The sequence below is a fragment of the Zootermopsis nevadensis genome, unplaced genomic scaffold, assembly GCF_977971745.1.
Source record: "Zootermopsis nevadensis isolate Lab colony 2312 unplaced genomic scaffold, Znev_1.0 Znev_ptg000021l, whole genome shotgun sequence".
Classification (NCBI taxonomy): domain Eukaryota; kingdom Metazoa; phylum Arthropoda; class Insecta; order Blattodea; family Termopsidae; genus Zootermopsis; species Zootermopsis nevadensis.
The window spans coordinates 18,844,852-18,872,077 of record NW_028259153.1 but is presented as its reverse complement, the minus strand read 5'-3'; the positions used below and the strand labels follow the sequence as shown (position 1 = coordinate 18,872,077).

The following is a 27,226-nucleotide window of genomic DNA, read 5'->3' as shown; positions in this document are numbered from 1 at the left end:
GCATATACGTGAAACGAGTTACTTCTCTGATTTTTGACCGACTGATTATCGATTAAATATATTTTAGTTTTTAAACATTCCCAATGACTGAACAATGTCGTTAGAGAAATAAGGTTCAGCTGCTTAATTATACGATTGCATGACTGTTTTTAAGGTCATACCTTCAATCATTTGTAGCGATTTAATATTCCCATTTCTTGTAGAAGGCGAATGTTCGAGTTGAATCCCGATTTCATCTTTCATTCTGATGATACCTGACGCCGAAGTTTTAGTATTTTGTCTACAACACGCCAGATGATCTTTTTTCATATTGGCAACAATCTGAAGGGTGTTTCTGTTGAGAATTTGCATGAAATGAAACTTTCTTCTAAATTTCCTCTGACACTTCGTAGCTGTTGGTGTAGCACTTCACAAACGATTAATACAAAACCACACGCTCTACTTATTTCGTGTACAAACGAAATCTTCAGGGCTGAACTAAGTTCTTGGGAACTGGACACTTTGTATACAGTTGGGAGCAGGATTTCTCGTAACTCCTTATAAAGTATTTACTTTTCAGCACCTTGGCAATCCAATTATACAGATAGTCTTTTCAAAGGCTTGCAGGCAAAAATAATTTCCTTTTACGTTTTGAGTCACATGTTTGTGCTAACAAATACGACCAACATGTAAACTGTCCTGTGTTTCATTAGGGCGAATCCTGAACTTCTCTTCCTGCCACTAGCAATCTCGACCATGTCAAATGAGTTGTTTAGGACCACGAGGAAATCCGTTTTTGGGTTGGTTACTGGTGGGAATAGAACAAGATGCAACCAAGTTTTATTGCGCACGATTCTGCAGTATCTCTTATTAAACTGCAGTCCATATGTAACTCAGGAAACATCAGCAGACTGCATTTATATCAGACTTTTTAACTGTAAACACCAAGCGCAGTTAACTGAAAGACTATTTAATTTATCCTTCGAAGCAGCTCATCTACGTAATACTCAAACACCCAGCCCGTACCTCAAAGGGAACACAGTATATCTCCATTGCAAATATCAAATGGTTAATGCTGTTTAGTGAAATAATTGCTGCCTGTCTCAAAATCATGTCACCCTTAAGTACACTCTGTGGACAAAATTAGAAAACACTGATTGTTAAAGCAGGTGGTATACATAATTGCCACTGGGCTACGAAGTGTTAACACTGAAGGACCACTCCACCTTCTTTTGTTCCCTCCCCCTCATACCGTAAGGTAAATTACAAGAAGCCCTGCTTGTGTTGACACCGCAGAAGGAGGAAACCCCATTGCACTTTGAACCTTGCCCCTTGTTCACATACAATTTCTGATACACAGATATGTTTAAGAATGTCAAAGTAGGGGAACGAGTGTAATAATTTATTCGTGGCAGATTTGCAGACGATATTATCACTCGTTCAGGGTACTTAGAGTGAGCACCCCACACATTCTATTTGCAGTCTGACATTGCAGAGGGTTGCAGTTAGGGGTGGAATGTGAAGGATGGGGGCAGAGACAGGTGGCCGATTCATGTGTGAATGCGTTAGTCCAATCCTAATAATAAAATATGACAATAATAATATGACAAAATTATTATTATTACTATTATTATAAGACACAGAATTCTGTGGGATGACAATATTGATAAGGATCTTAATATAAAGTTGCTGCCTGTGTCGCATTGCGTCAGGTGAGCTTTTGTGAAGACGGTGATGAATGTTCAGGTTCCATAAAAGTTAGAAATTTCCTGACCAGCTGAGTGAATATAAAATTTCCAAACAAGGTTCTGTAACATGAAGTAAGTTAGTTATTTTAAGTAACTGTGTTGTTAGATCGAATGTCGCGGCCGAGCGGTTGGCACTCCTGCTACGTATTTGGGAGGTCCTGAATCTAAATCCCAGACCGGAAACCGATTATCCTTACTAAGGATCTTCGTCGTTTTTGTCAGTCCCTCCGTGCGAATTCTTGATAACAACTTAAATTAGGCCACGAAAGCTTCCTTCCAAATACTTTCCGATTCACTGTTCATTAATCACCGTATCATCCTACGCTATATAATCCGAGCTAGTGTCAGGCTTGTTAAATGAACCACAAAGAATTTAGTCTGATGGTTGGTTTGTTAATTAGTCGATTAGTTGTTTCGGTTATTAAAGAGCCTTGCTTTTTTGTGTGTGGAGGTATGAATATATCTACGTATCCATTTATGTATGTGAATGAATGCATGTACGTGAACAAGCCGTGTGTCTGCTTCCAGGTCGCAAAGATCTTACCCCAACCCACCCTTGCTCCAAACTCAGGTTTCAGGAGGGATGAAGCTGTAGCAGGGATAATGGATCGGGATCATGTAGCAGATGAAGGACAGATGAAATTACAGAACATGTCGAGCTATGGAAGAAGGGGTGTGAGGTCTGACTCTCGAAAAGCATGCGCACACGAGCCCTGCTGGTCGACCCTGGTTTAAATGCCGAAAGAGATTTAGTTCACAAATTGCGATTCGCCAACTTTCTCTCTTGATTACACAAGGTTTAGTGTCTTTCCACTTTCACCTTTTTCGGTCGTACACGGTTTGTCAATTTTCAAAATGTTAAAAAAATAATGACATTTCGTAAGAACCTGCTGTCTTCTTTCTCAGCATCAAAAACAGTGTGACATTCAATTGTTTCTACTTCTACTGATTGATCCTTTGAGTATTTAATGACGCTGTTTCACCTATAGAGATAATACAGCGTGGAATGAAATGATACGACAGTCATTAACGGCACAGTGAATGGATTATACGAATTTGAAAGGACATGGTTTGACATATATCAATATTTATGTATTTATAGGTTATTTGACAATTCTTCTTCAGTAGCTCAGATTCTATAGCGTCGAATGAGAGGATGACAATAAATTATGAATGGGGGAAAATGTAGAAGGAAGCGGTCGTAGCCTAATTTAAGGTACTATCCCAGAATTTGCCTTCAGGAACTAAACACAACTGAAAGCTTCCGTCACGGCAATTGCATCAAGATGTCAACAGAATACTTCTTTCACAAAGCCCCAGAAACTTCGTCAGGAAAATGGGTAATGGAATTTCTTGTGTGAATAACATTCTAAGCCAACATTTCACAGATATTATAATGGTAACAGACACGTAATACCCCTCTGTTTCTAAGTCGTAGATATTTATAATTTTAAGACGTTGCAAGGCTTATACGAGACGTGTTCCACGAGCTATTTTTGTGTCTCAGTTAATTTTCAGAATCCTGCTTCACTAGGTTTCTGTCTTGTCAACTGGTCAGTACTGGCCGGTCCTCGTGGATACACAGACCGGCTTTTCAGTATTCTCACTGCACCCCTCGCGCGCAGATCCAGTGCTGCGATAGTTCCCGCGAGGAACAAGGGACCTTTAAAAAATACAAGTGCAAGGGAAGGGACTCCTGTTGCTTTGTCGAGAAGGGCTTCCCCTAGCGTTGGGATCTTGGCAATGGAATGGAATCCACTGGCAGCTCAGCCAAGGTTAAATCACACTCCATTTCCTTACTCGTCCTCACTGAACTATTTTTATCAAAATGATTCCCTTCCCATCGGCTGGAAACTGGTATTTTCCTTGTTAGGGGTCATCATATTTGAAAGAAGTTTTATCGTTACCAATGACTGGGTTGAGTTACTGAATGGGTCGGTAAAATGTAACTGTAGTTATATATCACTGCTTTTACTTCATAAAAAGAACTACAACTTTTGAACACAAAGTTATTTTTGTAAGCCATTTATGTTAAACAAAATGTTTGTGTCGCGCAGCTTTGAAAATGTTGAGATTCTCTGAGATAACAAATTAAAATACGTGACAATCTTCGATTCTGTCAAAGCCACTTACACGACACAGATTCATGTCAGCTCACATTTTCCTTCAACAGACGAACTCTGCCAGAGTCAATAAGAGTGTCACAAAAAGCAATCCATAGCCTGGGTTGTATCTTGATGGATTTATCTGCATTTAACCGTCGCTTTGCAGATAACTACACATGGCTCATAGAAATCCCTTGTGGTTAAACCAGTAAAATATGTGCCACATCTTGGTAAACTGGAAAAAAGTGGAACCAATCCAGGCCTATTAATAGTGAGATGCTCAACCTTTGAAACTTAGCGACAACTATGCTTACCGTCTGCATTATCAATCGGTAACTGTGTTAGCCCACAGAGTGTATTTATAATTTTCGTATTATTATCAGAATGAACAGGTATTATTTCTCTGAACAGCGTAAAGCAACCAATAACCCATAATCCATCGACAACCGACGTTTCAACAGCCCGTCTCACTTAACGGATTATACGTAATGTGAGATCCAAAATTTACCAAATTAAATTTTCAAACGAATGTCAAGTATTTACGTGTGTGCCGTTGATTTATGTTTTAATTGTAACAAATTAAAAAGTGTTCCAATAAAATTCACTTTGTGTGAGCTTGAGCTGTTAAATCTCTTTTAAGCGATCTTTACTGGGTAGTGAGCTTGACATTCCTGATATAAGGGCTGGACAATCGGGATTATATTCCCGTAAAATACAGATTTGTAATCAATCGTTTGCACAAAGAACGGGAATATAGCCATTAATCATTAGTATAACGTGGACTTCTGTTCACCACCTACCTAAACGCTTTGTTTTCGAAATTTTCTAATATATTTCTAAGGAATTTATTTAAATTCCTGAACTACTGAAAGCATTTTAATTAAGTTTGGTACTTTGTATCTATGTACTAAAATCTGTCGGGCAATTTTATCTTTACGTCTTTCACGTTCATTCACAATCAATCCGAGATCTACATGAAAATGAAACAAAATTGTATTTATCCTTTCACAAAGAGCCCGATTCTTCTAACTATATGGAATAAAATTAAAAAATTGTTTAAGTTTAATTTTCTTTCATATCCTTGCTTTACTCGAGGTAAAAATCACAAATTATCAATTGTTACATAAACAATTCAGTTTATAAATGGCAGAAAACACAGAAGACGCCATCTTCTTCAAATTGTATTTTAAATATTTCTACATATGGTTAATATTTAACAGGTAAAAAAAATCTTTTCTAATTCTGAGAACTACGAAATCTATGGTGTATATATTCTTTTTAACAGCGAGTTCGTATCTGTAACAGACTAACGTCAGAGCCAATGAAGTATCCAAATTCGCGTACGTAAGATCATCTGTGGGTTCAACCCAGACTCCTAACGAATGCACACTGATAAGCAAAATTCGATTTGGTGTCGATAATCACGTACGTAGCTCCGGAAATAATAATAATAATAATCGAGAATAATTAATTTCTCACGAAATTGCCCGTATCCACAATTTTCCATTATTGGAATTAAATTGGTACCACTATACTAATAACAAGTGTTAGTTTACATTACGCAGTTTTAATTATACATTTCGTGGAGACTGGGGTGGTCCCTGCCGTAATAAAACACAATGAAAGTGATACAGAAATACAAACTATTACTACTGCATAATTACATACAAAAGTAACATTGCATCAATGAAGCCTTTTATTAAATGATCCACTATTTATTGCTACTGATATTTTAATTGCATTTACTGCTGTTTGTACGTCCAAGTGTTTGATTAATTGTAATAACAGAACTCGACAGAATAATACTAAACGCATCAAAGTTTATAAACACCGTAACAAATTTTTATACAGCCAAGAAACAGACCTAGGAGGTTAGTACCTTAAACGATGTCTGCGTCATTTTACGTGGCGAGAACTGTACAATAATGATTTCGGCTCGTTATGGCTCTGTAGCCAGTAGTCGACAATCAAATAACATTCTGAGCGGCGATGTTCGCGCCATTTTCTATGCATACAATAGTGAAATTTCATTTTGTGAAATGAACAGAGCACGCACACAGCATGTTATCCTGATTTTCCTCCAGCCTGGCACCCTTCTTTAAGATGCCAAGATAAATGACGTGGAAGATTTTAATAATTCTGAAAACTAATCCACAAATATATATAACTAACTACCTAACTAATTAACCAAAGCCACAAAGATATATTTTTTTTAGTGTTCTGTCTGACGACAGGTCCATATGAACAGGATCCTTCCATCCTCTTCTCGGACTGGGACCTGTTCATATACGTTCTTGACAGATGATCCAGAAGTGGTTTGCCATTGCCTTCTTCTGTGTGTGAATGGAGTAATTGTTGGGCTGCCACGGAGAAACCGGGGAAGCCCCCGGAGGAAAACTCCGTGTTGCCTACACCACGGCCTTGCCCAACACAAGTTATAAATTCGGGAACCGCCGGGAATCGAACCCGAGACCCCAGGATTACAAGGCCAGCGTTCTAACCGCTAGACCACCGTGGCGGCCCACAAAGATATATAACAAAGTATATTCATTGTCTTCCAAATGTCAGCTTTTGTAGCATGACCAGTTTATGAAAAAGAGATTGATAAGGTTAATACGTAGGTTTCCGTTTGTGTATTTTATATCACGCTTACTTCTTCTCCGTAACAGTCAACACTTGTTCTCAATGAAGATGACTTCTGGGTTGTTACGCCACGCAGTGTGGTAGACGTTTGCCGTTGTTTCAGAGGTGTGTTTGCTGCTTCAATCACAAGACCGGTCACGAATCTCTGAAAACGTCAGCAAACTTCTACAAGATCACAAGGCGCAACGACCCAGGAAACAGCCGTTTTCAGAAGACATATGAATTCCCAAGTTACATTATGTCGTAGCTGCCGGAAAATCATTAGTTCAGGATCGAGTGAGTCGTTAGCGGGAAGAAAGGCCTAAGCTTCTCCGCCCTGATCTGACTCGGTGTAGGATTAGTCTCGAGACCGGCTCTCCACCAAGTGTAATAATTCCGTGACGTCAGCAATACATTCACTCCTAATTCCTCGAATATGCTAAGCAACGGGACCAACGTGGCCCCACAAATACTGCCCTACCAATACGTACTACAAGAAATTTTCAGAATTAATTATTATTTGCAGTTTTTGAAATTAGATACGTATTAGTAGAGCCACGCACTAAATAGCGACGTTCAATTGTCTCGTTGAGACTTACCAATGAAACTATAAGCACAAAAGATTTAAGAGGCCGAAGATTTATGTCTTCTGGGTTGTTGCGCTGTGTAGTCTGGTCGATATTAACCAAAGTTTCAGAGGTTATCCATCGCCCTGATGACGGAGGCAGTATGACCTCCGAAACGTTGGTTAACATCGACCAGACTACACATCGCAACAACCCAGAAGACAGAAATCTTCATACTAAGAATCGCCCTGATGACGGAGGCAGTATGACCTCAGAAACGTTGGTTAACATCGACCAGACTACACATCGCAACAACCCAGAAGACATAAATCTTCATGCTCACCGCTGTGAAAACCTCAAATCTTACATCTAAGGGGCTATTATAAATTCTATTACTGTAGTAAGAACTCCATATGCAACAGAAGAATATTTTTTGTTATCTTAAATTTGTAAAAAAAAATCTCTTACAGAGATTAAGTCTGGTCCATAGGACAGCAGTGTCGTTTAATTACAAAGCCATCCGAAGCCAGGAAACGAGGCGATGGGGGTGTACGTGATTAGCCACGGTCTTCCTATGTAAACGGAAGAGGAAACGATGCTACTCCTGTCACTGCCCACGAGCAGAGTCCCGGAAGAACGCTGGGAGCAAATTAACCACCCTGCCTCTTCCTTACTATTGACTCTTTTAATCATTTGCTTCCCTATGAATTCCATAACGAATATTTTTCCTGCTGAATACAGTGGACTCGTCACCTCGCACTTTGCAATTAGTCAACGTGGATTCTTGTCCACCACGAGATCTGTCTCTGAATAATCGTGCGATTATATTTGCATCGTGAAAGATTATTAGTTAAATGTAATTGTACGGTAGATATTTAATTCCTTCTACGTTAAATAAAAATACACGTAATCATAAAATATTACAACGCATTTATGTGATATAAGAGGGACTCAGTTTAAATCTCTTACTGAACGTAAACACAGTTTGTTTCTTGTGTATTACAATATTTCTTACTAACAACACAACAAATTTAATCCTAAATTCAAACCAAATAAAATCGATTCTCTTTCAGCCATTTTTGGGAGTGTCTTTGTAAGACTCGGTAATCGTTTCATTCTGTGCCTCGTTCCTTCATTTTGGTTTTCCCTTTTCTTCTCAGGACGTTCTCAGTGCGCTGTTGCAATTTGTCTAGTAATTGCCTCTTCATATTTTCTCTATTCTTTCTAACCTGTTTTCTTTGTAACAAACAATATATGAATAAGTTCTGGAATTATCCAATTTCTTTACTTATTTGTATTTAATGGAACAGAGAAAAGAATGTATGTGTAGCGAAGACAAACATAATAACAGAACGGTTGCTCGAATAAAAACCATTTTGGAGACGACATCAGAACAAGATATGGAAAAAATCTACACTTACAGAACTTACGAGCTGGCAATTAAGCTCAATTATTCATTGCTTTGAAGACTGAGAAGGATATATGAGAATACATGATGAGAGACGTAGGTTTGCCTACGGGGCCTGCATATAAATGACCCAGAATCGTGTCTAACATCGGGTTTATCGGCGTTGAGGGTTCCGTTGGCATGGTGTCAGTTGGTTCAAAGTCTGTTTCTCAGACCTTCATTTCATCTTCTTCAATTGAATAATTTCATCACATCAACATTTGTCAGGAAATCGTTTCATCATTAGACTCAAAATCATTACCTACGTCACGCCTGGCTTCCGTTTATTGGAGTTAAGTTCCTCTTCAGCGACATTGTTCTTCGTCACCATCTTACCATACAATTCCTTTTAGCGTGATTCCGACAAAATCATGTAGACAAGCAGTGACTGACATTTCATTCTTCCAGATCGTTATCTGTTCATATCATATAATAGTACTGCAAGTTTATATTCAAGTTGTATCCAGTCCAAATCTCAGCAATATTATTGGTTGTCCTGGCTGAATATTTCTTAGTTTTCCGGTCACCGGAGGCGAATTTCGGTGTAGTACTTTAAAACCAACAGCGGTCGCCTCCTTCCAAACCCTTACCTATTCTCCAGACAGGACGGCAATGCACTTACATAATTCAAAACATGGCGTTAATGGCTCAAGAATTAGTCAAATATTCATAAAGCGTAATGCTGCTGTATATAAAAAGGCCTTAGACTTTCGTCGTCTGCAGGCTGTGCGAGGACTCCATTGTTAAATCCCACTCATATTGTAATTAAAGTATGAGGCCTTCCCGGTATTGTCAATAATAGAGCGCAGTTAATTGGTATGCTGTCCAGCATATTAGTTTCAGCAAGAACAAAGGATTGCACACAGACAATGGACAAATCTGTTTACCTGAAATTGCCTGCTGAATCTCTGTTTTGCAAGGCTCATCTACATTCATCAGATTAGCTTGCATTTATTTATTTCCCAGCTAACCTCCGGGTTTAGTGACGACAGAAATCTTCTCAAGAGGGCATCGCTTTCATTGACTTGGTTCGTGGGTTAGTTAGACAATTAGGAACTGGAAACTTAGTTAAGTGAGTCGTATCATTTTGTTGAAAGGAAATGAGGTAAAATTTATTAAATTTCAGGTTCTCATAACGGCGAGAATTAGGATGGCTGTCTTTTGAGATGTCGCGCCGTGCAATCTGGTAGAAGTATACCGACGTTTCAGAGGTTCATGTCGCCTCCATCATCAGGAAGATTGTCGTGATGACGAAATCAGCAAGCACTTTATACAAGTTCCACTTCCATCGCAATTCATTTACCCTGGAGATAAAAATCCACTTCCTGAGACACGCCATATGGACAACAGCTTACATTACGTCATTGCAGCCACTTGTTCACTAGACAGACAAATCCAAAAATCGCTCTTCGTCACAGGCCGGATTGTGACGTGCTGTGAATGTGTAAGTTGGGGCGTGACTTCAAGAGAATAGGAAAACGAGCAACACTCAAGGATCAAATTATGAATACCTTCCTTCCTCGACAACACCCCCATCTGGTGAATTGTTAGGCCTACAGTATCCCGTCTCCTCTGGAGGCACCCCTGCTAGTAAAGCGAAATTATGGACCTGCATTTCCCAGCATGCAACGAGGTAGTAGCGTATCTGACTACGTAACTCTGTGTGACGTAGATTAAAACAGGGGTTGGGGGGGGGGGAACCTTGCAAATTACAACCCCCTTTCCTCAACTCGTATATTTTCACGGCAAAAGACCTTGGATAATGGCAGGAGTACGAAGTAAGGCGTAGAAAGGGTTCGTTAAAACATGTAAGAACAAAGTTTGTGGAAGAGAGAAGTGGCCCTGCAGTGTACTGGGACAACGAACAAAAGTTGCAAGGTGAATTATCCAGAGGGAGAGCGAACCTAAAGCAGACTCAACAGCAGAAAGCAACTCGACAGACAAACCTCCTATTCTCGTGAAATCCCGAGATTCATCGAGTGCTAACAAAATCCACTGCTGGAGCATATCCTGAGATACTGAAAGCAGTTTATATATCACGTGTTATTAGGGGCTTTCGTTTAAAATATTTCTCATTCTATCGTTAATGATATGCATGGAACAAGACCTTCCTAGAACAGTTAGTACGATCAAGATGTTTGTTGTATTATGTCTAGAAAGAAACATGGTGCAAACGTTTGGAATGGATTCAACTGGCTCAGGGTGGATCCCGCAGCAGGAGAGGAACAGCTTTGCCACCTGGACGATGATCATTTTCCCAGGAATCAAGCCTTCTGCGCCCTAAACTGCAGTCAGTTATGAAAACCGGAGATTCATAATCGTTTACAAAATAGCCAACCACTAGACATTACACACGCCTTTCAAATCATCCGATAATTTATGAACACTTGGTACACGCGTAATATAAAGATAGCTAAAATTTCCTTATCGACCAAAACTGGCGCGGTCCGTCAGAAAACCGCGGACCACTGGCTACTAAACAGTGCCTCGACGATAAGATTGAAGGCTAGGCAACTTAATGATGATGTTGAATAATAAATACTAATGTCCATTCGTCCATTTCCAGTAAAACATGAATTACCTTAGAAATCAATAATTGTTCCATTTATGAGCCCAGCAAATAAACAACTGAAGTGGTAAATTGGGGCGAAACACGCTATACAAATTTTGTAATTATAACAAATGGCGCTGGGAACAGAATCCGCGGTCCAAACTACAGAAAACGCTTTTCTCTACTCACGTAATATTATGGGTTCGCATGGATAACTAACCGGAAACAAGACCGCAATTCTACTGGAAACTCCGGGCCAGTCACGAGAAAATAAAATAGAAACAACAGACCAAAACGCGACATAACGTCAGTCCCTGGTTTTTGTATGAAACACGAGAGGTAATTTTTTTTTATTGAACAACCCCCCCCCCCCCCCCCCCCCCGGAGGTGGTCTTCTTAAGACACGATCAATGTGCAGCGGGGTGGTGCCGCGAAATACTTTTCAACCCTCGTCTGGAACGCCCAACCCAAGCTCAAAACACGGGGAAGAAAAAAGATTTCTTTTCCGAGATTAGTATTTTAATTTTCTAAAATACTTTCTTCGTGTGCCGACTGAAGTAATATGAGTTAAAATGACATTTTAGTAATGACGAGTTTTGTGTATGTGCAAACTTCTCAGACCAAAGTAACAAAGAAAATAACCCTAAGTTCAAATGTTGAAATGTTAGGGGGTGATACTTCGACAACAAATTAAAACAATTAAATTTCTTCCCGTCTTATTATTCCTTTAACTCCCTACCCACTCCTGTTCCATTTCGTGTTAAATCATCTTGTTTATAAGGGAGATCGCCCTGATGATGAAGGCAGTAAGGACCTCTAAAACGTCGGTAAACTTCTACCAGCGATCGTAAGAACCTGAAAGCTCACCCACGAAATCCTTTGAACCTACCGTCCAGTCAGAATTCAGCCACATCTCAGCTTTATATGCTTAAAACTTTACAAAACACTATTCACAGTGAATTGCTAGTGAAAATACCTTATAAGCTTATATATAATATGTGAATTGTTCGTTATAATTAGAATCATCTGTCAATACCAATATCATTATGCAAAAACAGAAAAACAAACTTCCCGCTAATTAAAGTGTATTATACTTTTATATTAGTATTAATGGGAAAAAAAAATGTTTAACAACTGTACCGGGATTATGCGTTTCAGCAGCAATATTTTTGCATGCGTTCCATCACATGATGAAACACAACGAACAAAGAGTTTTAACAATTCATGTCATTCCGTGTTTTAAATTATGAAGTGCCGCTTGTTTCAATTCGTGCTGCAGGTGTGGTGTGTATAATTAAAATTTGGGGCGAAAAATAAATTTACGTCAACATTTTTGTCGAAAAAGCCATCAAGCAATTACATTTCTGTACAAATTAGAAACGCAAAAACTAATCAACTAATTATACATTTTAGGACAGGGGTCGAAATCATTTTGATTACCGCGGGCCACTGTTCACAAGAGCCTGGAAAATATAGCTTATTCTAAACCGACTCAGTCAAGTCCTGATTTCCTTGAAGATACATTTTAATATTATCCTCCCATTTACCCATCCTTGCAGCGTATTTGGGGTCTATACAATTCGATTTTCAGACCCCAAGAATGAATGAATACCTTTTAAAGCCATGGTCCTCCTTTGTAATAGAGATCACAAGGTATTTCTCCGTAGGTAAGGTGACCACACGATTTCCTCTATTGCTAAGGTAAAAACTGTTTGTCTTAGCATACTGGCACCACTTTACGGTCCAACACGAGCAGAAATAGTTAACAAAGCGTCACAAGGTCTCTCAGAATAATTTTAAAAAAAACTGGAGAGAATCACTCTGTAGATACATTTCAGTCGTTAAATATGGGTCTACATTTAAAGTTGATAGTTTTGACATTTCGAGAGGCCTGTCAAGATCTGTGTGTTACGTCACATTACTGTCTTAGCATTTTTTTTCCCAGCTGACACCACGAGCAATTCGATATTTGTCTTCTCTCTCTGTCATCCGACAGCCGAGCCCTGGAAAGTGGCTGGTCAATATGGCCCCTGGACTATGTCTTCTACGTCACCTATCATTAATTCTGCCTTCCTACGTACAAAAACCATCTACACACTCGTCCTTCCATAAAACGTACGCCATTTCTACTAAAAAATAAAGCGAAATAAAGGAATAAAAACGATCATCTTAAAGAAAGTCGTGCAAAATAGGCTTTCACAAAGAACTTGAATTATACGCTGGTGTAGGCGGAATCACGAACTTCATATAAAAACAAACTTGCTTTAATTCACTTGGGAAAATCGGAAACATTTTTCACTGCCGCATGGAGAATGACCCCTTTCTCTGCTACGCACGGCATTCCTAAGTAAAAGCACTTGTCTTCGTGGCCCTGATTTATTTAGTGTTTGAAATCAGTGTGAGCTACCTCGCAATAGCTGAGCTAACTATTAGTGACTTTTCTGCTACATATTACATGACGGAATTTTGCGGAACTTCTTCAAATAAAACCAGGATTGAAAGATTTAAGAAGGAAAACTAAATGCACTGATATGTGTGTGTGTCGATCCATCTAAATAAACCGCCAATTTTTTTGTTTACAAAACTGTGCGAGTTCTTTAAGTTATTTAGTAATGAATAACATTTTTTTTATTAGTGTTCTGTCTGACGACAGGTCCATATGAACAGGATCCTTCCATCCTTTTCTCGGACTGGGACCTGTTCATATACGTTCTTGGCAGATGATCCAGAAGTGGTTTGCCATTGCCTTCTTCTGTGTGTGAATGGAGTAATTGTTGGGATGCCACGGAGAAACCGGAGAAACCCCCGGAGGAAAACTCCGTGTTGCCTAGACCACGGCCTTGCCCAACACAAGTTATAAATTCGGGCACCGCCGGGAATCGAACCCGAGACCCCAGGATTACAAGGCCAGCGTTCTAACCGCTAGACCACCTCATCTTATTATTATTTAGTGTTCTGTCTGACGACAGGTCCATATGAACAGGATCCTTCCATCCTCTTCTCGGACTGGGACCTGTTCATATACGTTCTTGGCAGATGATCCAGAAGTGGTTTGCCATTGCCTTCTTCTGTGTGTGAATGGAGTAATTGTTGGGATGCCACGGAGAAACCGTGGAAGCCCCCGGAGGAAAACTCCGTGTTTTCTAAACCACGGCCTTGCTCAACACAAGTTATAAATTCGGGCACCACCGGGAATCGAACCCGAGACCCCAGGATTACAAGGCTAGTGTTCTGACCGCTAGACCATAACATACAGCAGAATAAGTAAGATTTGCTACAGGAAAATGGCGTAAAAGAAGCGGTATATGCCTACTGCAAGGAGTGACTGATAAAATAATAAATATTCTTTGTCACTTTATCTGATATCGTGGAAAAGCTCGAACCCGGAACTGCCTAATACGAAGAAGTAGCGCTAACTGCGGAGTTCGTATGCTTAGAGCGATGTGTTTTTGACGACAATATTGAAACTCTAAGAAGACACAACAGACACGTATTTTCTTACCCCATAATCCTCAAATCTTACGAGAATTACAAACCACTCCTTGTTCTTAGTCCTGCAGGATGTTGGATCGGAGATAGAGCATCAAATGAAACCAGCAATTGGTCAAGCCAGTCGCACGCTTCTGAGGCGGTGATATGGCTTAATGGAACGAAGGTTATCAAAGGAAACACAAGAGTCACTTTTACCACCACACACCCAAAAGTACTTCCCTGAGTTCGAACTCAAGTCTCCGTGCAGAGTACAGTCGTCTTCAACCTGAGAAAACTACGGTTCTCGTCTCGCTGGTAGCAGAACACGAGGTTTCGTTCAGTCCTGCCGCCTTCTTCTCCGGTATTGCAGCCGACTGTTTCCCAAAAACGTTTCCCTACGAAAATTACGTATGCATTCCTTCGTTCGACCTTGTCTACATTTCCATCCGGTCTTATTTCATCAGAGTCCATCGTCCTAATAAGACTCATTTGCAATGCACTCTACGCAGTGTGTGTGTCTACTCTGAATTCTTTGCATCTCTCAGTATTAAAGAAAGAGCTATGTAGTTAAGAGACGCTTAACCCCTAGTTTGAACACTTCATATAGAAATGTCAGCGTAAATAAACCTCGAACCTCATCTTCAAAAATAATTCCTTTGGTATTTTCTTTTTTAATAACCGAGGCATTGAATTACTGTGTAAACAAGAAACACAAAGTAAATAAAAAGTCCTTTCCACAAAGAAACAACAAAGAAATGTATCATAAAACACAATCCTTTTCGGGGGGGGCTGTGTGTTAAGTTTTCAATTTGTCACACGCAACTGGGGTTTGATCTTTGAGGTTAAATTACTGCGCGCGTGTGTGTGTAGAGGACGGCGGGGGGAAGGGGTTGCCAGAAAACGACGTGACACATAAGAGAGAAATGGCCGACTAAATGCACAACATGATAGCAGCGTTAGTCTCCGGAGGACAGGAAAGTGTTCCTGCCGCAGTAGAATTTGAATGTCTTAGCTAACGTTTACATTTTTCTAACCTCTCCTACCGCTCTGGTACTTTTTTGGACAGCTCAACGTAATAAAAAATAAAAAAACCAACGAATATAAAAGCACCCCTGTAAAATCCTTTGGGACACTTCGCATTATCATCAGAGAAGACAGGGCCATTTCTGTGTCAAGAATAGAGGACAGAAAAACTCGTGGCTTGCTATAATGTAGAAGGGAAGAAAAGTTGTTAAAAGGGTCATTTCTTTTCGAGAAGTTGGTATCAACATGGCGTCCACTAGAGTTGAAGGCGTTATCCCACTGGGGACTTCACATGCAGTTTCCCGGAATGGAAATGGTTGTTCTGTATTGGCGCGATCTTCACGGACCGACATGAAGGAGAGAACAAGACATAAGGAACAAATTCAAAAGAAAAGAGGAGTGTCTTACGTATCCTTCTGGTCATTTCGAGCCGGAGCGCGTAACTGGACGGGGCACATTATATGGAGCTTGTAACAATATAACACTTTACTCGTTGGTAAATAGAATAGGAAGTTTCAACAACGCCCATACCAAATCTCCACACTGGGCAACAACCCAACTCAGTCCCATTTGATTACGCATAATAACATATATTTATTTAGTGTTCTGTCTTACGACAGGTCCATTGCTCTGCCCAAAAAGAGCTCTCCAGTTGTCCCTATTCTCGGCTTCTCGTTTTAATTCCTGGAACGTCATCTTCTTTCCTTGTTTAAGATCGTCAACATATCTTATTTTACCAAAATTCAACATAATGATGCATTTACATGTTCTTCTCAGACCTTTAACTGTCCATTTTCTAATGTCTTTAAATCATCAAAAATTCTACATGCATTTTCTTTCTCTATTTCTTACGCGCATGCAAAGCAAATTAAAAATATCCCCCTCAGCTCTCCATGAAAGTGCTTCGATGGGGGGGAACTAATTCCTATTCATGCTTGATCACAGTACTAGATGGGGTGGTGGAGAGTAAGTGGTCAGCATCACACCCCGACCGCTCTTAACCGCGGGGAAAGGACCTCCAATGGATAGGTGACTGGGTGGGACGCAGAGGCTAGAGGAAACTTTCTTTGCCTCTCCCGAGGATCGATTCCGCGGTTGCCCAGACACTACACAGTTAGCTACACTGGCTGACGTTCTACATTTATGGCCTATCATAACTGTCTTGATTAATAACAATACAAAATTATTAATTAGGTGACCTGAATAAATTACGAAGTCCCTTCTGAGAAAATATTGATCGTGGGATTGTTGCCGCGTAGCTACCAACGTTTTAGAGAAACTATTACCTCAATCTGCTGGGTAGAAGGCGATACGTAAATCGAAACGTATGACCCACATACAGCAAAACACTGCATGACAACCCATAAGACAAATATCGTATCGAAATCCCTTGTTGCGTAATTGAAATGAAGGGGAAAAACCTTGTCCCTAACGAGATTCAAACCAAACTCGTTCAGCCCGGAGCAAAGCAGTCCACTGGTTTTGCTGTCTGGCTCATTGTGGATTTGCGCTGTCTGCATATATTCCAAACTTTAATTAATCATGTGGAACCAAACGCATGCACAAGCTACCAATTGCTGTAAAAAAACGTAGTTTAATCTCGATAACCAGACCTCAAAATACAGAGATGTACATGTACAGATTATTTACGATAATGCTATCGATATAATTGAATAAAATAAATGTGCTGTAAAGATAGGATTTTTTTTTTTTACGAAACACTTTGTTGAAATTTCAACAAAATAATAGCCTGTATTCCGTGCAATGACAAGTACACCAAGTACACGCGCATTTAGTTACATGTTAAATACAGTTTCCCTTTCATGTGTTATCTCGTTAATTGTGCTGATAAATTTCGAAGGGCTCTCTCCCATACGAGTAGCAAACGTTCAAATTCAGAAGTATTTTTACTTTTACGCTGTTTTCGACAACGCAAGGTAAAAGTAATTGGAAATAAAGTGAAAAGGAAACACTCGGACGAAAACAAAACACGGTATGTAACGAGCAGCCTAATACTCTAATGTCACGGGTACCGCACCAAGACATCCATCTACTCGGTTGAATGATGGCATTAATACCAGTACACAGTCATTTTATATCGACATCTACAGCAACAAATAAGAAACGTTGACTCAAATTATTTTCAAATTATAGCATGTTATTTTGTGTCGCGAAGGAACACTAATCCTACTTCGAAGTCTTATTAGCCAGTAAAGTATATCTATCTGCCAGTCCCACAATTCAGATACAAAAGTCAATACATAAATATTATAACAAATAATAAATTTGAAAATATTTTTCTGAAATATCGCACGAGCACGAAATTGGTACTGAAGTGGTAAATCTTGGGTGATCGGCTGTTTCAACCCGGAGCGTAAGTCCATCATTACAGATGTCGTCACTGTCTCCAAGATCAGGGAAGGGTGATTACCTCCGAAACGTCTGACACCTATTCTAGACTGGCGTGCCTGATCCAGAAACGTACTCCTCGGCACAAACAAGCATACGACTGAAGAAAACCTTGGTCCAACTTTCTGTTATCAAATGCTACATCTTGCGAAAGCATGTGTTTTGGCCTAGGCAAAGTTTGTCCCTTGTTACCAGAGCATGACAAGTCTTCACGTTATGATGAAAGAGGAGGCCTCCAGAAATGTGGGGTAGCTGGGGAATATACTGAACAAGCAGTCGCAGACAGCCGAAAAGGGGCAGGCCCTCTAGATTTGAGGTAGCGCGAAGGGCAAACAAATAGCCAACGAAAAAATAAAGTTTGTCACAAAATGTTGCACGTATTTTGACTTCTCAAAACAAAATTAACAAGAAAAGAAAGCGAGAGAGAGGTCATGAAGGAAAGGTGAAATAAAGAAAATGGAGGGTAGAAAAGCGATCAAAGGACCAATCAAGTAATGGGAAAAATAAATGTCAATATCATCATCATTCAAAGGCGTACTACCATAATAAGGCGTCGTTTGGTCAGTAATCAGCCGTCATTAATCACGCATTCCGAAGGTACTGTTCTAGCTTGTCCATATAATAAGGAACTATGTATTATTATTTTCCACTGGGTGAAATTACCATATACCAGTAACATTAATGGAAGTGGTAAATATCAGAAAGTAATTTGTACGTCTTACCTACAGTCAAATACAGCGAAAGGGAGTAGGGACACAAACGCTCACCATCGCTTTTTCAGTTCTCCGTTGTCTGTGCCAGACGATAGGTTCAATTTAGCCACACTGTGAGTAAGTGCTTGTTGGACACCAACTACAAAGTTATATCTGCGCTTTAAAACTTGAAAACGAAATTAAGAATCCGTGATAATTTTTGAAATAGCTTCAAATGAATAGCTGCTGCAACTTGTAGAACACTTCTACTGAAAAACTGTAAGTTATTAACACTACCGAATTTCTACAAATGCTATTATAAGTCTATGAAGGTTTAAGACAAAATATAACTAAAGACTGATATCTGGTAGTCCAGAAAACCTGATAGAATTCTAATATTTTGTGTTACAGGAAAGAATTTGTGGACGTGTGACGGTTCAACTGTCAAGCAATCAACGAAGCCTGTGAAAATACAAGAATTCCACAACACTTTTCGACGCAGATTGGAACGTTGTGGTTTCGAACAATTTTTATATTAGTTTGAAATTCTTGTAATATATTAGGCAAAAACTATTTCACTTTTTGGAACTTCAAAAATCTCACCGCACCATGTTTGTTCCACTGTTTTTCGCCGTAATTTTCAGAACATCCCTTGCGTTTCTTCAAGTCAATTTTCCTGAACACCCTTTGATGGAGTGCACCAAGTCCATCAGCGAAGAACATTTTTCTCTCGGGCGTCCTCTCGTGATAGTCCTGCCACTTGCTGAAGAATATTCAAATAGCGATGAAGTCAGGTATTTGATAGAAAAGCTTCAAAATTCAAACCGCTGGCCAATACTCGTGTTGGACACTTCTTATGAGATCGAAACAAACATGAGAAATGAAATACACTCTCATGGAAATTATATTATTTTGGCATCAGGAGCCTGCCGGGACATTAATAACTTTACTGATCATATTTATAAACAGTTGGCAGACTTGACCGTAATGGATTCATGGAATCCCCGAGCGAAATTTGTTGTTCCTGTAATAAACACCTGCTCAAATTATAACACTACGAAACTTTCACACGCTATACTCACCAAACTCTGGCTCCACAAAGTTATGAATGGCGTTGTTCTGTTTTCTGAGTCAAACGACCAAGGAACGAATGTTATCCAAGAACACCAAACTAATTCGGCTCAAAATACACAATGTACTTTACACACGTGGTTGCCCTATGAAAATTCAGAGCGATGCGACCCAATAAGAGGCACTGTGCCTGTAAAGATATTTTCGGCACAAAATTTTAACGATGTCAGAATCGCCAGGATATTCGAACGAAATGTCGGAAAGAATTTACACGGATGTCCCTTCAATGTGATACACAGAACGGCCGAACATTTCGTGGTACCGCTATTCAAGTCTGATTTTTCTAATTATCTTTTGGACATAATACTGGTGTATGAAATCGCTGAGAAATTGAACTTCTATATGTTAGTCACGTTTCCAAATTATCCAAATAGCCAAAAAATTACAAAAATGGAATATATAAAGACATTACTTGAAGACGGAAAAGCAGATGCAGTAATTGGTGGGGTCACAAGACTAGACACACGTTCGAAAAATCTGGAAGCCACGCGGGGCTATAACAACGTAAAAATATCTTGGTGTACGCCGTGTGCTGTAAAACGTCCTAGATGGAGTCGCTTCTTCGGAATATTTTCTCCCGAACTTTGGATTTATTTCATTCTCTCAGTTGTCCTCGCTGTAGTTGTAATGGTCTGTATTTCCAAATTTGGACGAAAATTCCGCTTGCCGGAATTCGCAGCCTACAGGAATGTTCAAATCATTTCCTACAACATCCTAGCAGTCGTGCTGGGGGTGTCAGCCACGGCAAAACCTCGCACGAGTCCCCTTAGAGTTTTCTTCTTTTCATGGGTTTGCTTCAGCATTGCATTCAGCACCGTCTTCCAGGCCTATCTGACTTCCTTTCTTATTGATACAGGATATGAAGAACCCATTACAACTGTAGATGAAATGTTAAAATCTGGAAAGAAATTTGGTGTCAGCAAAGAGAATCAGAAGTTATTTGAAGACTCCACCGATTCTGTAAACAATGAAATTTTGAAAGGTATGGTGTTCTGTCCCGACTACGCCACTTGTGTCCACTGGGCAAGGACATACCAAAATATTTCTACAATTCTTTTCGATCTGAACACAAAGCAAGCGAAATCCATTGGAATTTCAACAGATGAAAATAACAGGTCATTGCTTTGTGACCTGGAAGATGGTGACATCGTTAATTTGGAAATAGTAATGGGAGTCCTGAAGGGAAACCCGATGCTAGATCGTATTAATGACGTCATAGATAGAATTGTGGAGTCAGGCATTTTCATGCACTGGAAAAAAGGTTATCTTGAACAAGTAAAAATTTCGACTAAGCCAACTCTATCTTACACGTTAGCCGACGAGTATCTTATAATCAGTATCACACACATGCAATCAGCCATCTATCTACTAATGTTTGGCTATGCACTCGCATTTCTTTGTTTCTTTATAGAAATCGCATGGCACAAATTGATTTCAAAAAGACGTCTGTGCCATGTGAAGACAACACATAAAAACACATCGCATGAACAAGCACAACTATTTGTAAATTATCTACTTCATAATATTAAACGTGGCACACAAAACACAGAATTAGTGCCAACTGTCTGCACTATATTATCACTAAAATGAAAAAGTTTATGATTTAATTAATGACGAAGAAGTTTGTATCACAGTTGTTCTTAAACGTGAAAAACCACATGAAAAATATTAAGTGTAAATCTGTCTCGTTCAATGTCAAATATTCATTCGTGATGTGTATGAAATAAATGTAGCTTACGCTAATACTTCGCTTTCAGTGTCTAGTAAATTGGTGTCGTACCTTAAAATATGTAAGAACTATTTCTAAATTGTGTACTTCATCATATTAAACGTGGCACATGAAATACAGAATGAGTGCTAACTGTCTGCACTATATTTTCACTAAAATGAGAAGGTTATTAATGATTTAATTAATGACGAAGAAGTTTGTATCACAGTTGTTCTTAAACGTGGAAAACCACATGAAAAATATTAAGTGTAAATCTGTCTCGTTCAATGTCAAATATTCATTCGTGATGTGTATGAAATAAAAGTGGCGTAAGCTAATACTTCGCTTTCAGTGTCTAGTAAATTGCCCTCGTACCTTAAAATATGTAAGAACTATTAAAAATTTTACATATCCTGATCGCTACGGTTTTTAGTACTTCCAAAGTCTATGCAGCAGATATTCTACTGACTTGGTACGTTTTTCAACTAATTCTTAATTTTCTTTCCCATATCCTTGATTGCTTTCTTTTTCTCTCCAATTCTCTTCATTCCCGTTTCTACCTTCTATTCGTAACTTAAATAACATTCTAATTCTGTAATTATTAAGACCAAGGAACAAACAAACAAACAAATGGCACATATGCGAGTTTTTCACTGCTGTGCGGATAATGACGTTGATTTTCTAGACTATGGCGCAGTGTAGATTTGAAGGAAGATGCCAACATATCGGAGAAAAATGTTGCGTCCATCGTCAAGGCTGAAGATGGAGTAATTAAAATGGAAAAAGTACGGTTTTCCAAACCGTTGACGTCTACCTGCGAGTCTACACAACGTGAAAACCCAGAGCAAATGGAAATTTACATTTCGGTCTTCATTTATAGCCCCTGCTAGTTCAGGCCGTTTCAACCACAGTAATTATATTACCAACGCATCTTACGTCAAATATGTAATTTCGTTCTTGCACAAGTATCTTGCCATGGTAACGCCAAGTAAGAAACATATTTTCATGTTATTAATAGAAATTTTTTAGATTTTAATTAAAAATACGTTTAAACACAACAACGTTTAGTGTACGTTGATAACTTAACACATTGGTCCATACTGTCATTTTGCTAGCTTCCAAATGTGACAAAAATTTATCAGGCATATAACTCACATTTCTGTAGGCTTCTCACTGCTCGCCTTTCTTCAGAAAGCACTACGTAACTCCACCTGCCACAAGAAGGAAAAACAATGTTAAAGAAACAAAATATTTCTTAATACACTACGAAAATATAATTAGGAGTCAATATAGACTGTCAGTAAACAGAGTACAAGAACACACATTATCTTCCCATGGCAGCTTCGTGGGTTAGAACGCCGTGTTAACTTGCAGATGGACACCAATATTTCGGGGGAATCTACTGCCTCCATCTTCATGGTTTATGTAGTTTACAAAACAAAGAATCTGCCTAGTTCTCTTCCGTATATAAAACAATGTTCCACTTAACATAATGTTCCTTAACCTCTCATTCAAGAACTTTACAGTGCTACATAATTAGTGTGATCAACGTCTGAGCAATTGATCTCCGCACTGGGATTTGAACCTGGGACTTTCCAAATATCAGGAATATTAACCATTACACTGTATCATCGGACCCAGTAAGTTGAGTGGTATTAAAACTTTCATTTCACAATAAGTTAAACCCAACAGCGAATATTTTAATGCTTGAATTCCTATGAGTAGTGAAACTACAGTCAAGCCTAAATTTTACAATTTTGACCGAGTTATTTCAACACGGAGAAATATCTCCATGAAAAACACAGATTCAGAAAAAGAAACATTTTTAAATTAAAATCCGTTTTTCATCAGAGGGAATCAGTAAATGTGTTTGTGTGCGGAACCCATAACAATTTTATATGAGTTAAGTCCAACTACAAACAATTGCTCTCTGGCGCCTGCGAAAACTCGTGATCATCGTCACTAAATAAAATATAAGCCTAGAGCCATTGTACCATTGGAGTTAATCACCTTGAGCGTGCCCTAGATAAGATCCTGCAACAGGGCAGTTCAACATCTACTTTCAAGAAGAAGACCTGCTGATGTAAAATAAACGAAGCTTATGTAAGAGTCCCAATAAATCTTACGTACGTACTACGTATCACATCCGAAATTTGGCTGGTTTGGACGGGGACATCACAGCCACTGGGTATAAAACCTCTGTTTCTGGACACTATAAACGAAAAGAAAGGACTCTTTTTTTATATAAACACATGCAAAGACATTCTATTGAACACCAAATCCTTACTCTAAAATTTATATCAAGAAGTAGAATAAATTATTAGTTATTTAAGGTCGAAAGAAATATCTCCTTCGTGTCCACCGCGAAGAAATGTTTCAAAATAATGTTTCATTGCACATAAGAACAAATTTAATGAAAATGAAGATAACTATCTTCTGGGAAGTTGTGCCATGTAGCCTGATATACACTGACCAATGTTTAAAGGCGGTGATGATGGAGGCAGTAAGCACCTCTGAAACGTCTGTCAATATGTAGCCTACTACACTACACGGTGTAATATCCCAGAAGACAAGCATCTGTCTCGAAAATTGAGATTATGAAAAACAGTGATTTTAAAGCAACAAGTCAAAAGCAGGACGAAATATTCGCCGGTTTTTAGGCCGTGTGGTAATGGTGATCGGATCCAAAAGCAATGGACTGTGAAAAGTGACCCGTACTGTCCACTTCTGAGAGGACCGTGCAGAATGAAACCATGGTAACGATTCGTACAGGCTGATGCAACCGGAGATGTGAACACAACTGGTGAGAGAGACCCAGTTTGTCGGTCTGAATCGGAGACGGTCCGAAAAAGGGAGGGGAGAAACGAAACCGGACGAAATGCCGGCTGGTAGATTTCTTTTCAGGTTTCTCTACCAAAATACTACATTAACTTCTTACCTCCGCCATGCGTGCTACATGCCTCATCAAATTAATTTCAAATTGATTTAACAGTATAAAATGAAATGTACAAAATATAAAATCCGTAGTTGTGTAGGCCTGTCTTATTTCAATTCTGAAATAAAACTGTGTTTTAAGTTAGATTTATGTTAAATTTTTCCACGTAATAAATTTAAATCTTTTTTTCAAATTTTCAATCTTGCTTTCAAGAACTTGTAACCTTCTTTGTGTTCCACAATCTCTCCTTTAGAGATCGCTTTCAGAAAAACACTTGAGTACTGAATGTTCAACAAAGCCTTGTTAACCCTCGTATCCACTTGATTCCAAATCGAACAGTATCCTGGCTGCCTGCTATCACGTAACACACGCTTTCATAAATCATGCCTTCGACATACTACATGCCTACAGGTTACACAGTTCCCAGGAGTGAGTGTATAGTGTATACACTGCACATAATGGCACAATGCAGTGGTACGTTGGATACTGTTCGCTTTGCGTGTGAGCGAATCCATTCTTCAATACCACATGCATAAATTCACTGACCCATACAAATTTTAATCGATACTGAGCATAATAGTTTGTGAGTAAAGTGTTCTGGCATTATAACCAACGAGCACCCAAACACAGTGCATAATGAGGATCCTCATACACCAACGCCACGGAGTACCAAATCCTTAAGATGGAACAGATTCATGTTTTCCAAATACTCAAGAACTGGATTTTGAATCAAATTCCTTCGATTCCGAAGTTAGTTTTGTATCGAACAGTGATTTTTAATGTTGTTGGATTTCCTTCTATATACTATGCTTCTTTCTTTGATATTTTATACCTTATAGAAATTCTATACCTAGTCGCGTAGATGATTATCGGAAAAGCGTGTAAGAAAAGTTATCCTTGTTCTTTAAATATACAAAAATATGTTTTTGACAAAGATTCGTTTTTAAGGATTCTCTGAACGCTGTTATGTTTATAAAGGAACTTTTATAAATAAAGCTATTTTTTTATTCTACGAATTAAATCACATCTTTAATTTTAAAAGTACTGTGGGTTATGGTTTCGCATCCGCCATTAAATATGCTGTTAATCTGCTTCCGTTAATGTTGCCCCGCACTGAGGGCAAGCAGAATTCTGAGTTGGGTGCGACACTGTCACCACTGAGGGCAGATTTACAAGCGTTGCCTATGTAGAATGAGAAGCGTCTAAAAATTATTCATATTCTGTGGAGCTATAAATTATTTATGAGAAAATAAAAAATATCCTGGTCGTTAAGCGATGAACATATATAAATATTTGTCTGTAAAATTATTTCATTTATGAGTTAAAATATGATGCGATTGAGTGGTTAGTATATATGTTCTGTATTCGGATGGTCTGGGGTTTGATTCTCAGCCAGTATGCCAGTCTATCCTGACTGAGATATCAAAGTCACTACTGGCAAAGTCTGTCCTAGCCTCTGTTACGATATTCACGATAGAGAGATAAAGAAATTAGCATCAGTTTTAAGTTCTTTAATTCAAGCGGCAGATGCCTGGCTAGCCTCCCAGCAATCTCCCAGTTAATCGATGATCATGCTAAGTAATAAAACCTTACAATATAACACATGTTCCTGTCACATCGTTCACAATTCATAATTTTAATTTATTCACCCATCCCATATTATATAATCATGTTATGTCAACATCGTAAAATAAACTACGCTGAACTATAGTTTGCATTGTGAGAGATTTTTTACAATTGCTTAATTTTAAAAATAGTTTTATGGAAACTGGAAAAGAACAATATAAAAGCGAACACAACATTTGTTCAGCTATTCTTCGAATTTCCCAGTTTTCCTTAGTGCCTATTTCCAAATTTTTGGCATTCATTAAAACAGGTCAAGATTACTTCGTCTCGTGCCCTTGCCAATGCATCATTCGTCCTTTGGTTTCGGTCCATTAAACCATAATAGACCTGTGTCGATATTTCCGTTGCTCCATCCATGCTGCGTGTACACTAATCAGCCTGGAAAAGCCGCTGATACTGATTGTTATTCTGAAACGTAATTTCAGTCAATTCATTACGAGGGAAGTTGCAAATCGTGGACGACCACCGCTAGGTGTCGCGCAGGTAGCGCGCGCGCATAACGAAGCGCCGAGAATATCACGCTCTGTAGTTAGTCAAAACAAACACAACCCATACCATAATGCATTTGTTGCGGTTGAAGAAAAATTATTATTTCGGGCAGTCTATCACTGCGTTTAAAACGTTAGGATTATGCATACAGCAACATCATTACAGGGGCGCGGAATTCAAAGCCACGACAATGATATAAAAATGTAACCTGATCCACAAAAGCCAGTAGTAACGTTGAACAATCCAATTAGGAATGGAAACTGTGTGCATTTTGGCGTAAAATTCTATGGGATTCAAAGGAAAATTCCTAATGCCTATGTAAAGAAGAGGTGTTGTTTAATTATAGATTAAGCTCGCAAAGAAAAAAGATGAAAAATGCATACAAAGTTTTAGTCATTAAACCTGAAGGGCACTTGGGAAATCAAGGCGTAGTTGAAATTACGCGTTAAATCCGATTTTAAAGACTGCACTGCATAATATACGGCGAGGGATAGGGCCCACTGACGAGACTTTCGAAGAATGTGACGAGATTTGCGATTTTAAAAATGATTCTGTTAAATCTGAGCAGACAAAACAGTCGAATGCTGTGCTCGCATCTCGCTTGCCCCCATTGGGCCCTCTTCGGTGTTTAATGCGACCACCAAGTTCTCAAATTACACGCGATGTGCGACCCAGAATGTAATAAGATTTAACAAATTTAAAGTTTCAAATACCTACTTCTGTA

At 39.0% G+C, this 27,226-nt stretch overlaps 2 protein-coding genes across 5 annotated transcripts in view; one reads left to right on the top strand and one right to left on the bottom strand.

The window, feature by feature from the left end:
* Positions 1-27,226, bottom strand: part of side-VII (sidestep VII transmembrane protein) — a 615,012-nt gene that overhangs the window by 471,851 nt on the left and 115,935 nt on the right. For all 4 annotated transcript variants that reach the window (XM_087353123.1, XM_087353125.1, XM_087353122.1 and 1 more), the window contains one exon: positions 22,608-22,663. The gene's annotated coding sequence lies outside the window, so the exon portion shown is untranslated. The remainder of the gene's footprint in view (positions 1-22,607; positions 22,664-27,226) is intronic.
* LOC147873218 (uncharacterized) lies at positions 20,328-21,769 on the top strand. Its single transcript, XM_087353128.1, has one exon. The coding sequence runs from the start codon at positions 20,372-20,374 to the stop codon at positions 21,332-21,334; it is 963 nt and encodes a 320-aa protein (XP_087209254.1). The 5' UTR covers positions 20,328-20,371; the 3' UTR covers positions 21,335-21,769.

Excerpts from the sequence above, each read along its gene's own strand:
- LOC147873218 (XM_087353128.1), top strand. The coding sequence starts at position 20,372 with ATGGTCTGTATTTCCAAATTTGGACGAAAATTCCGCTTGCCGGAATTC.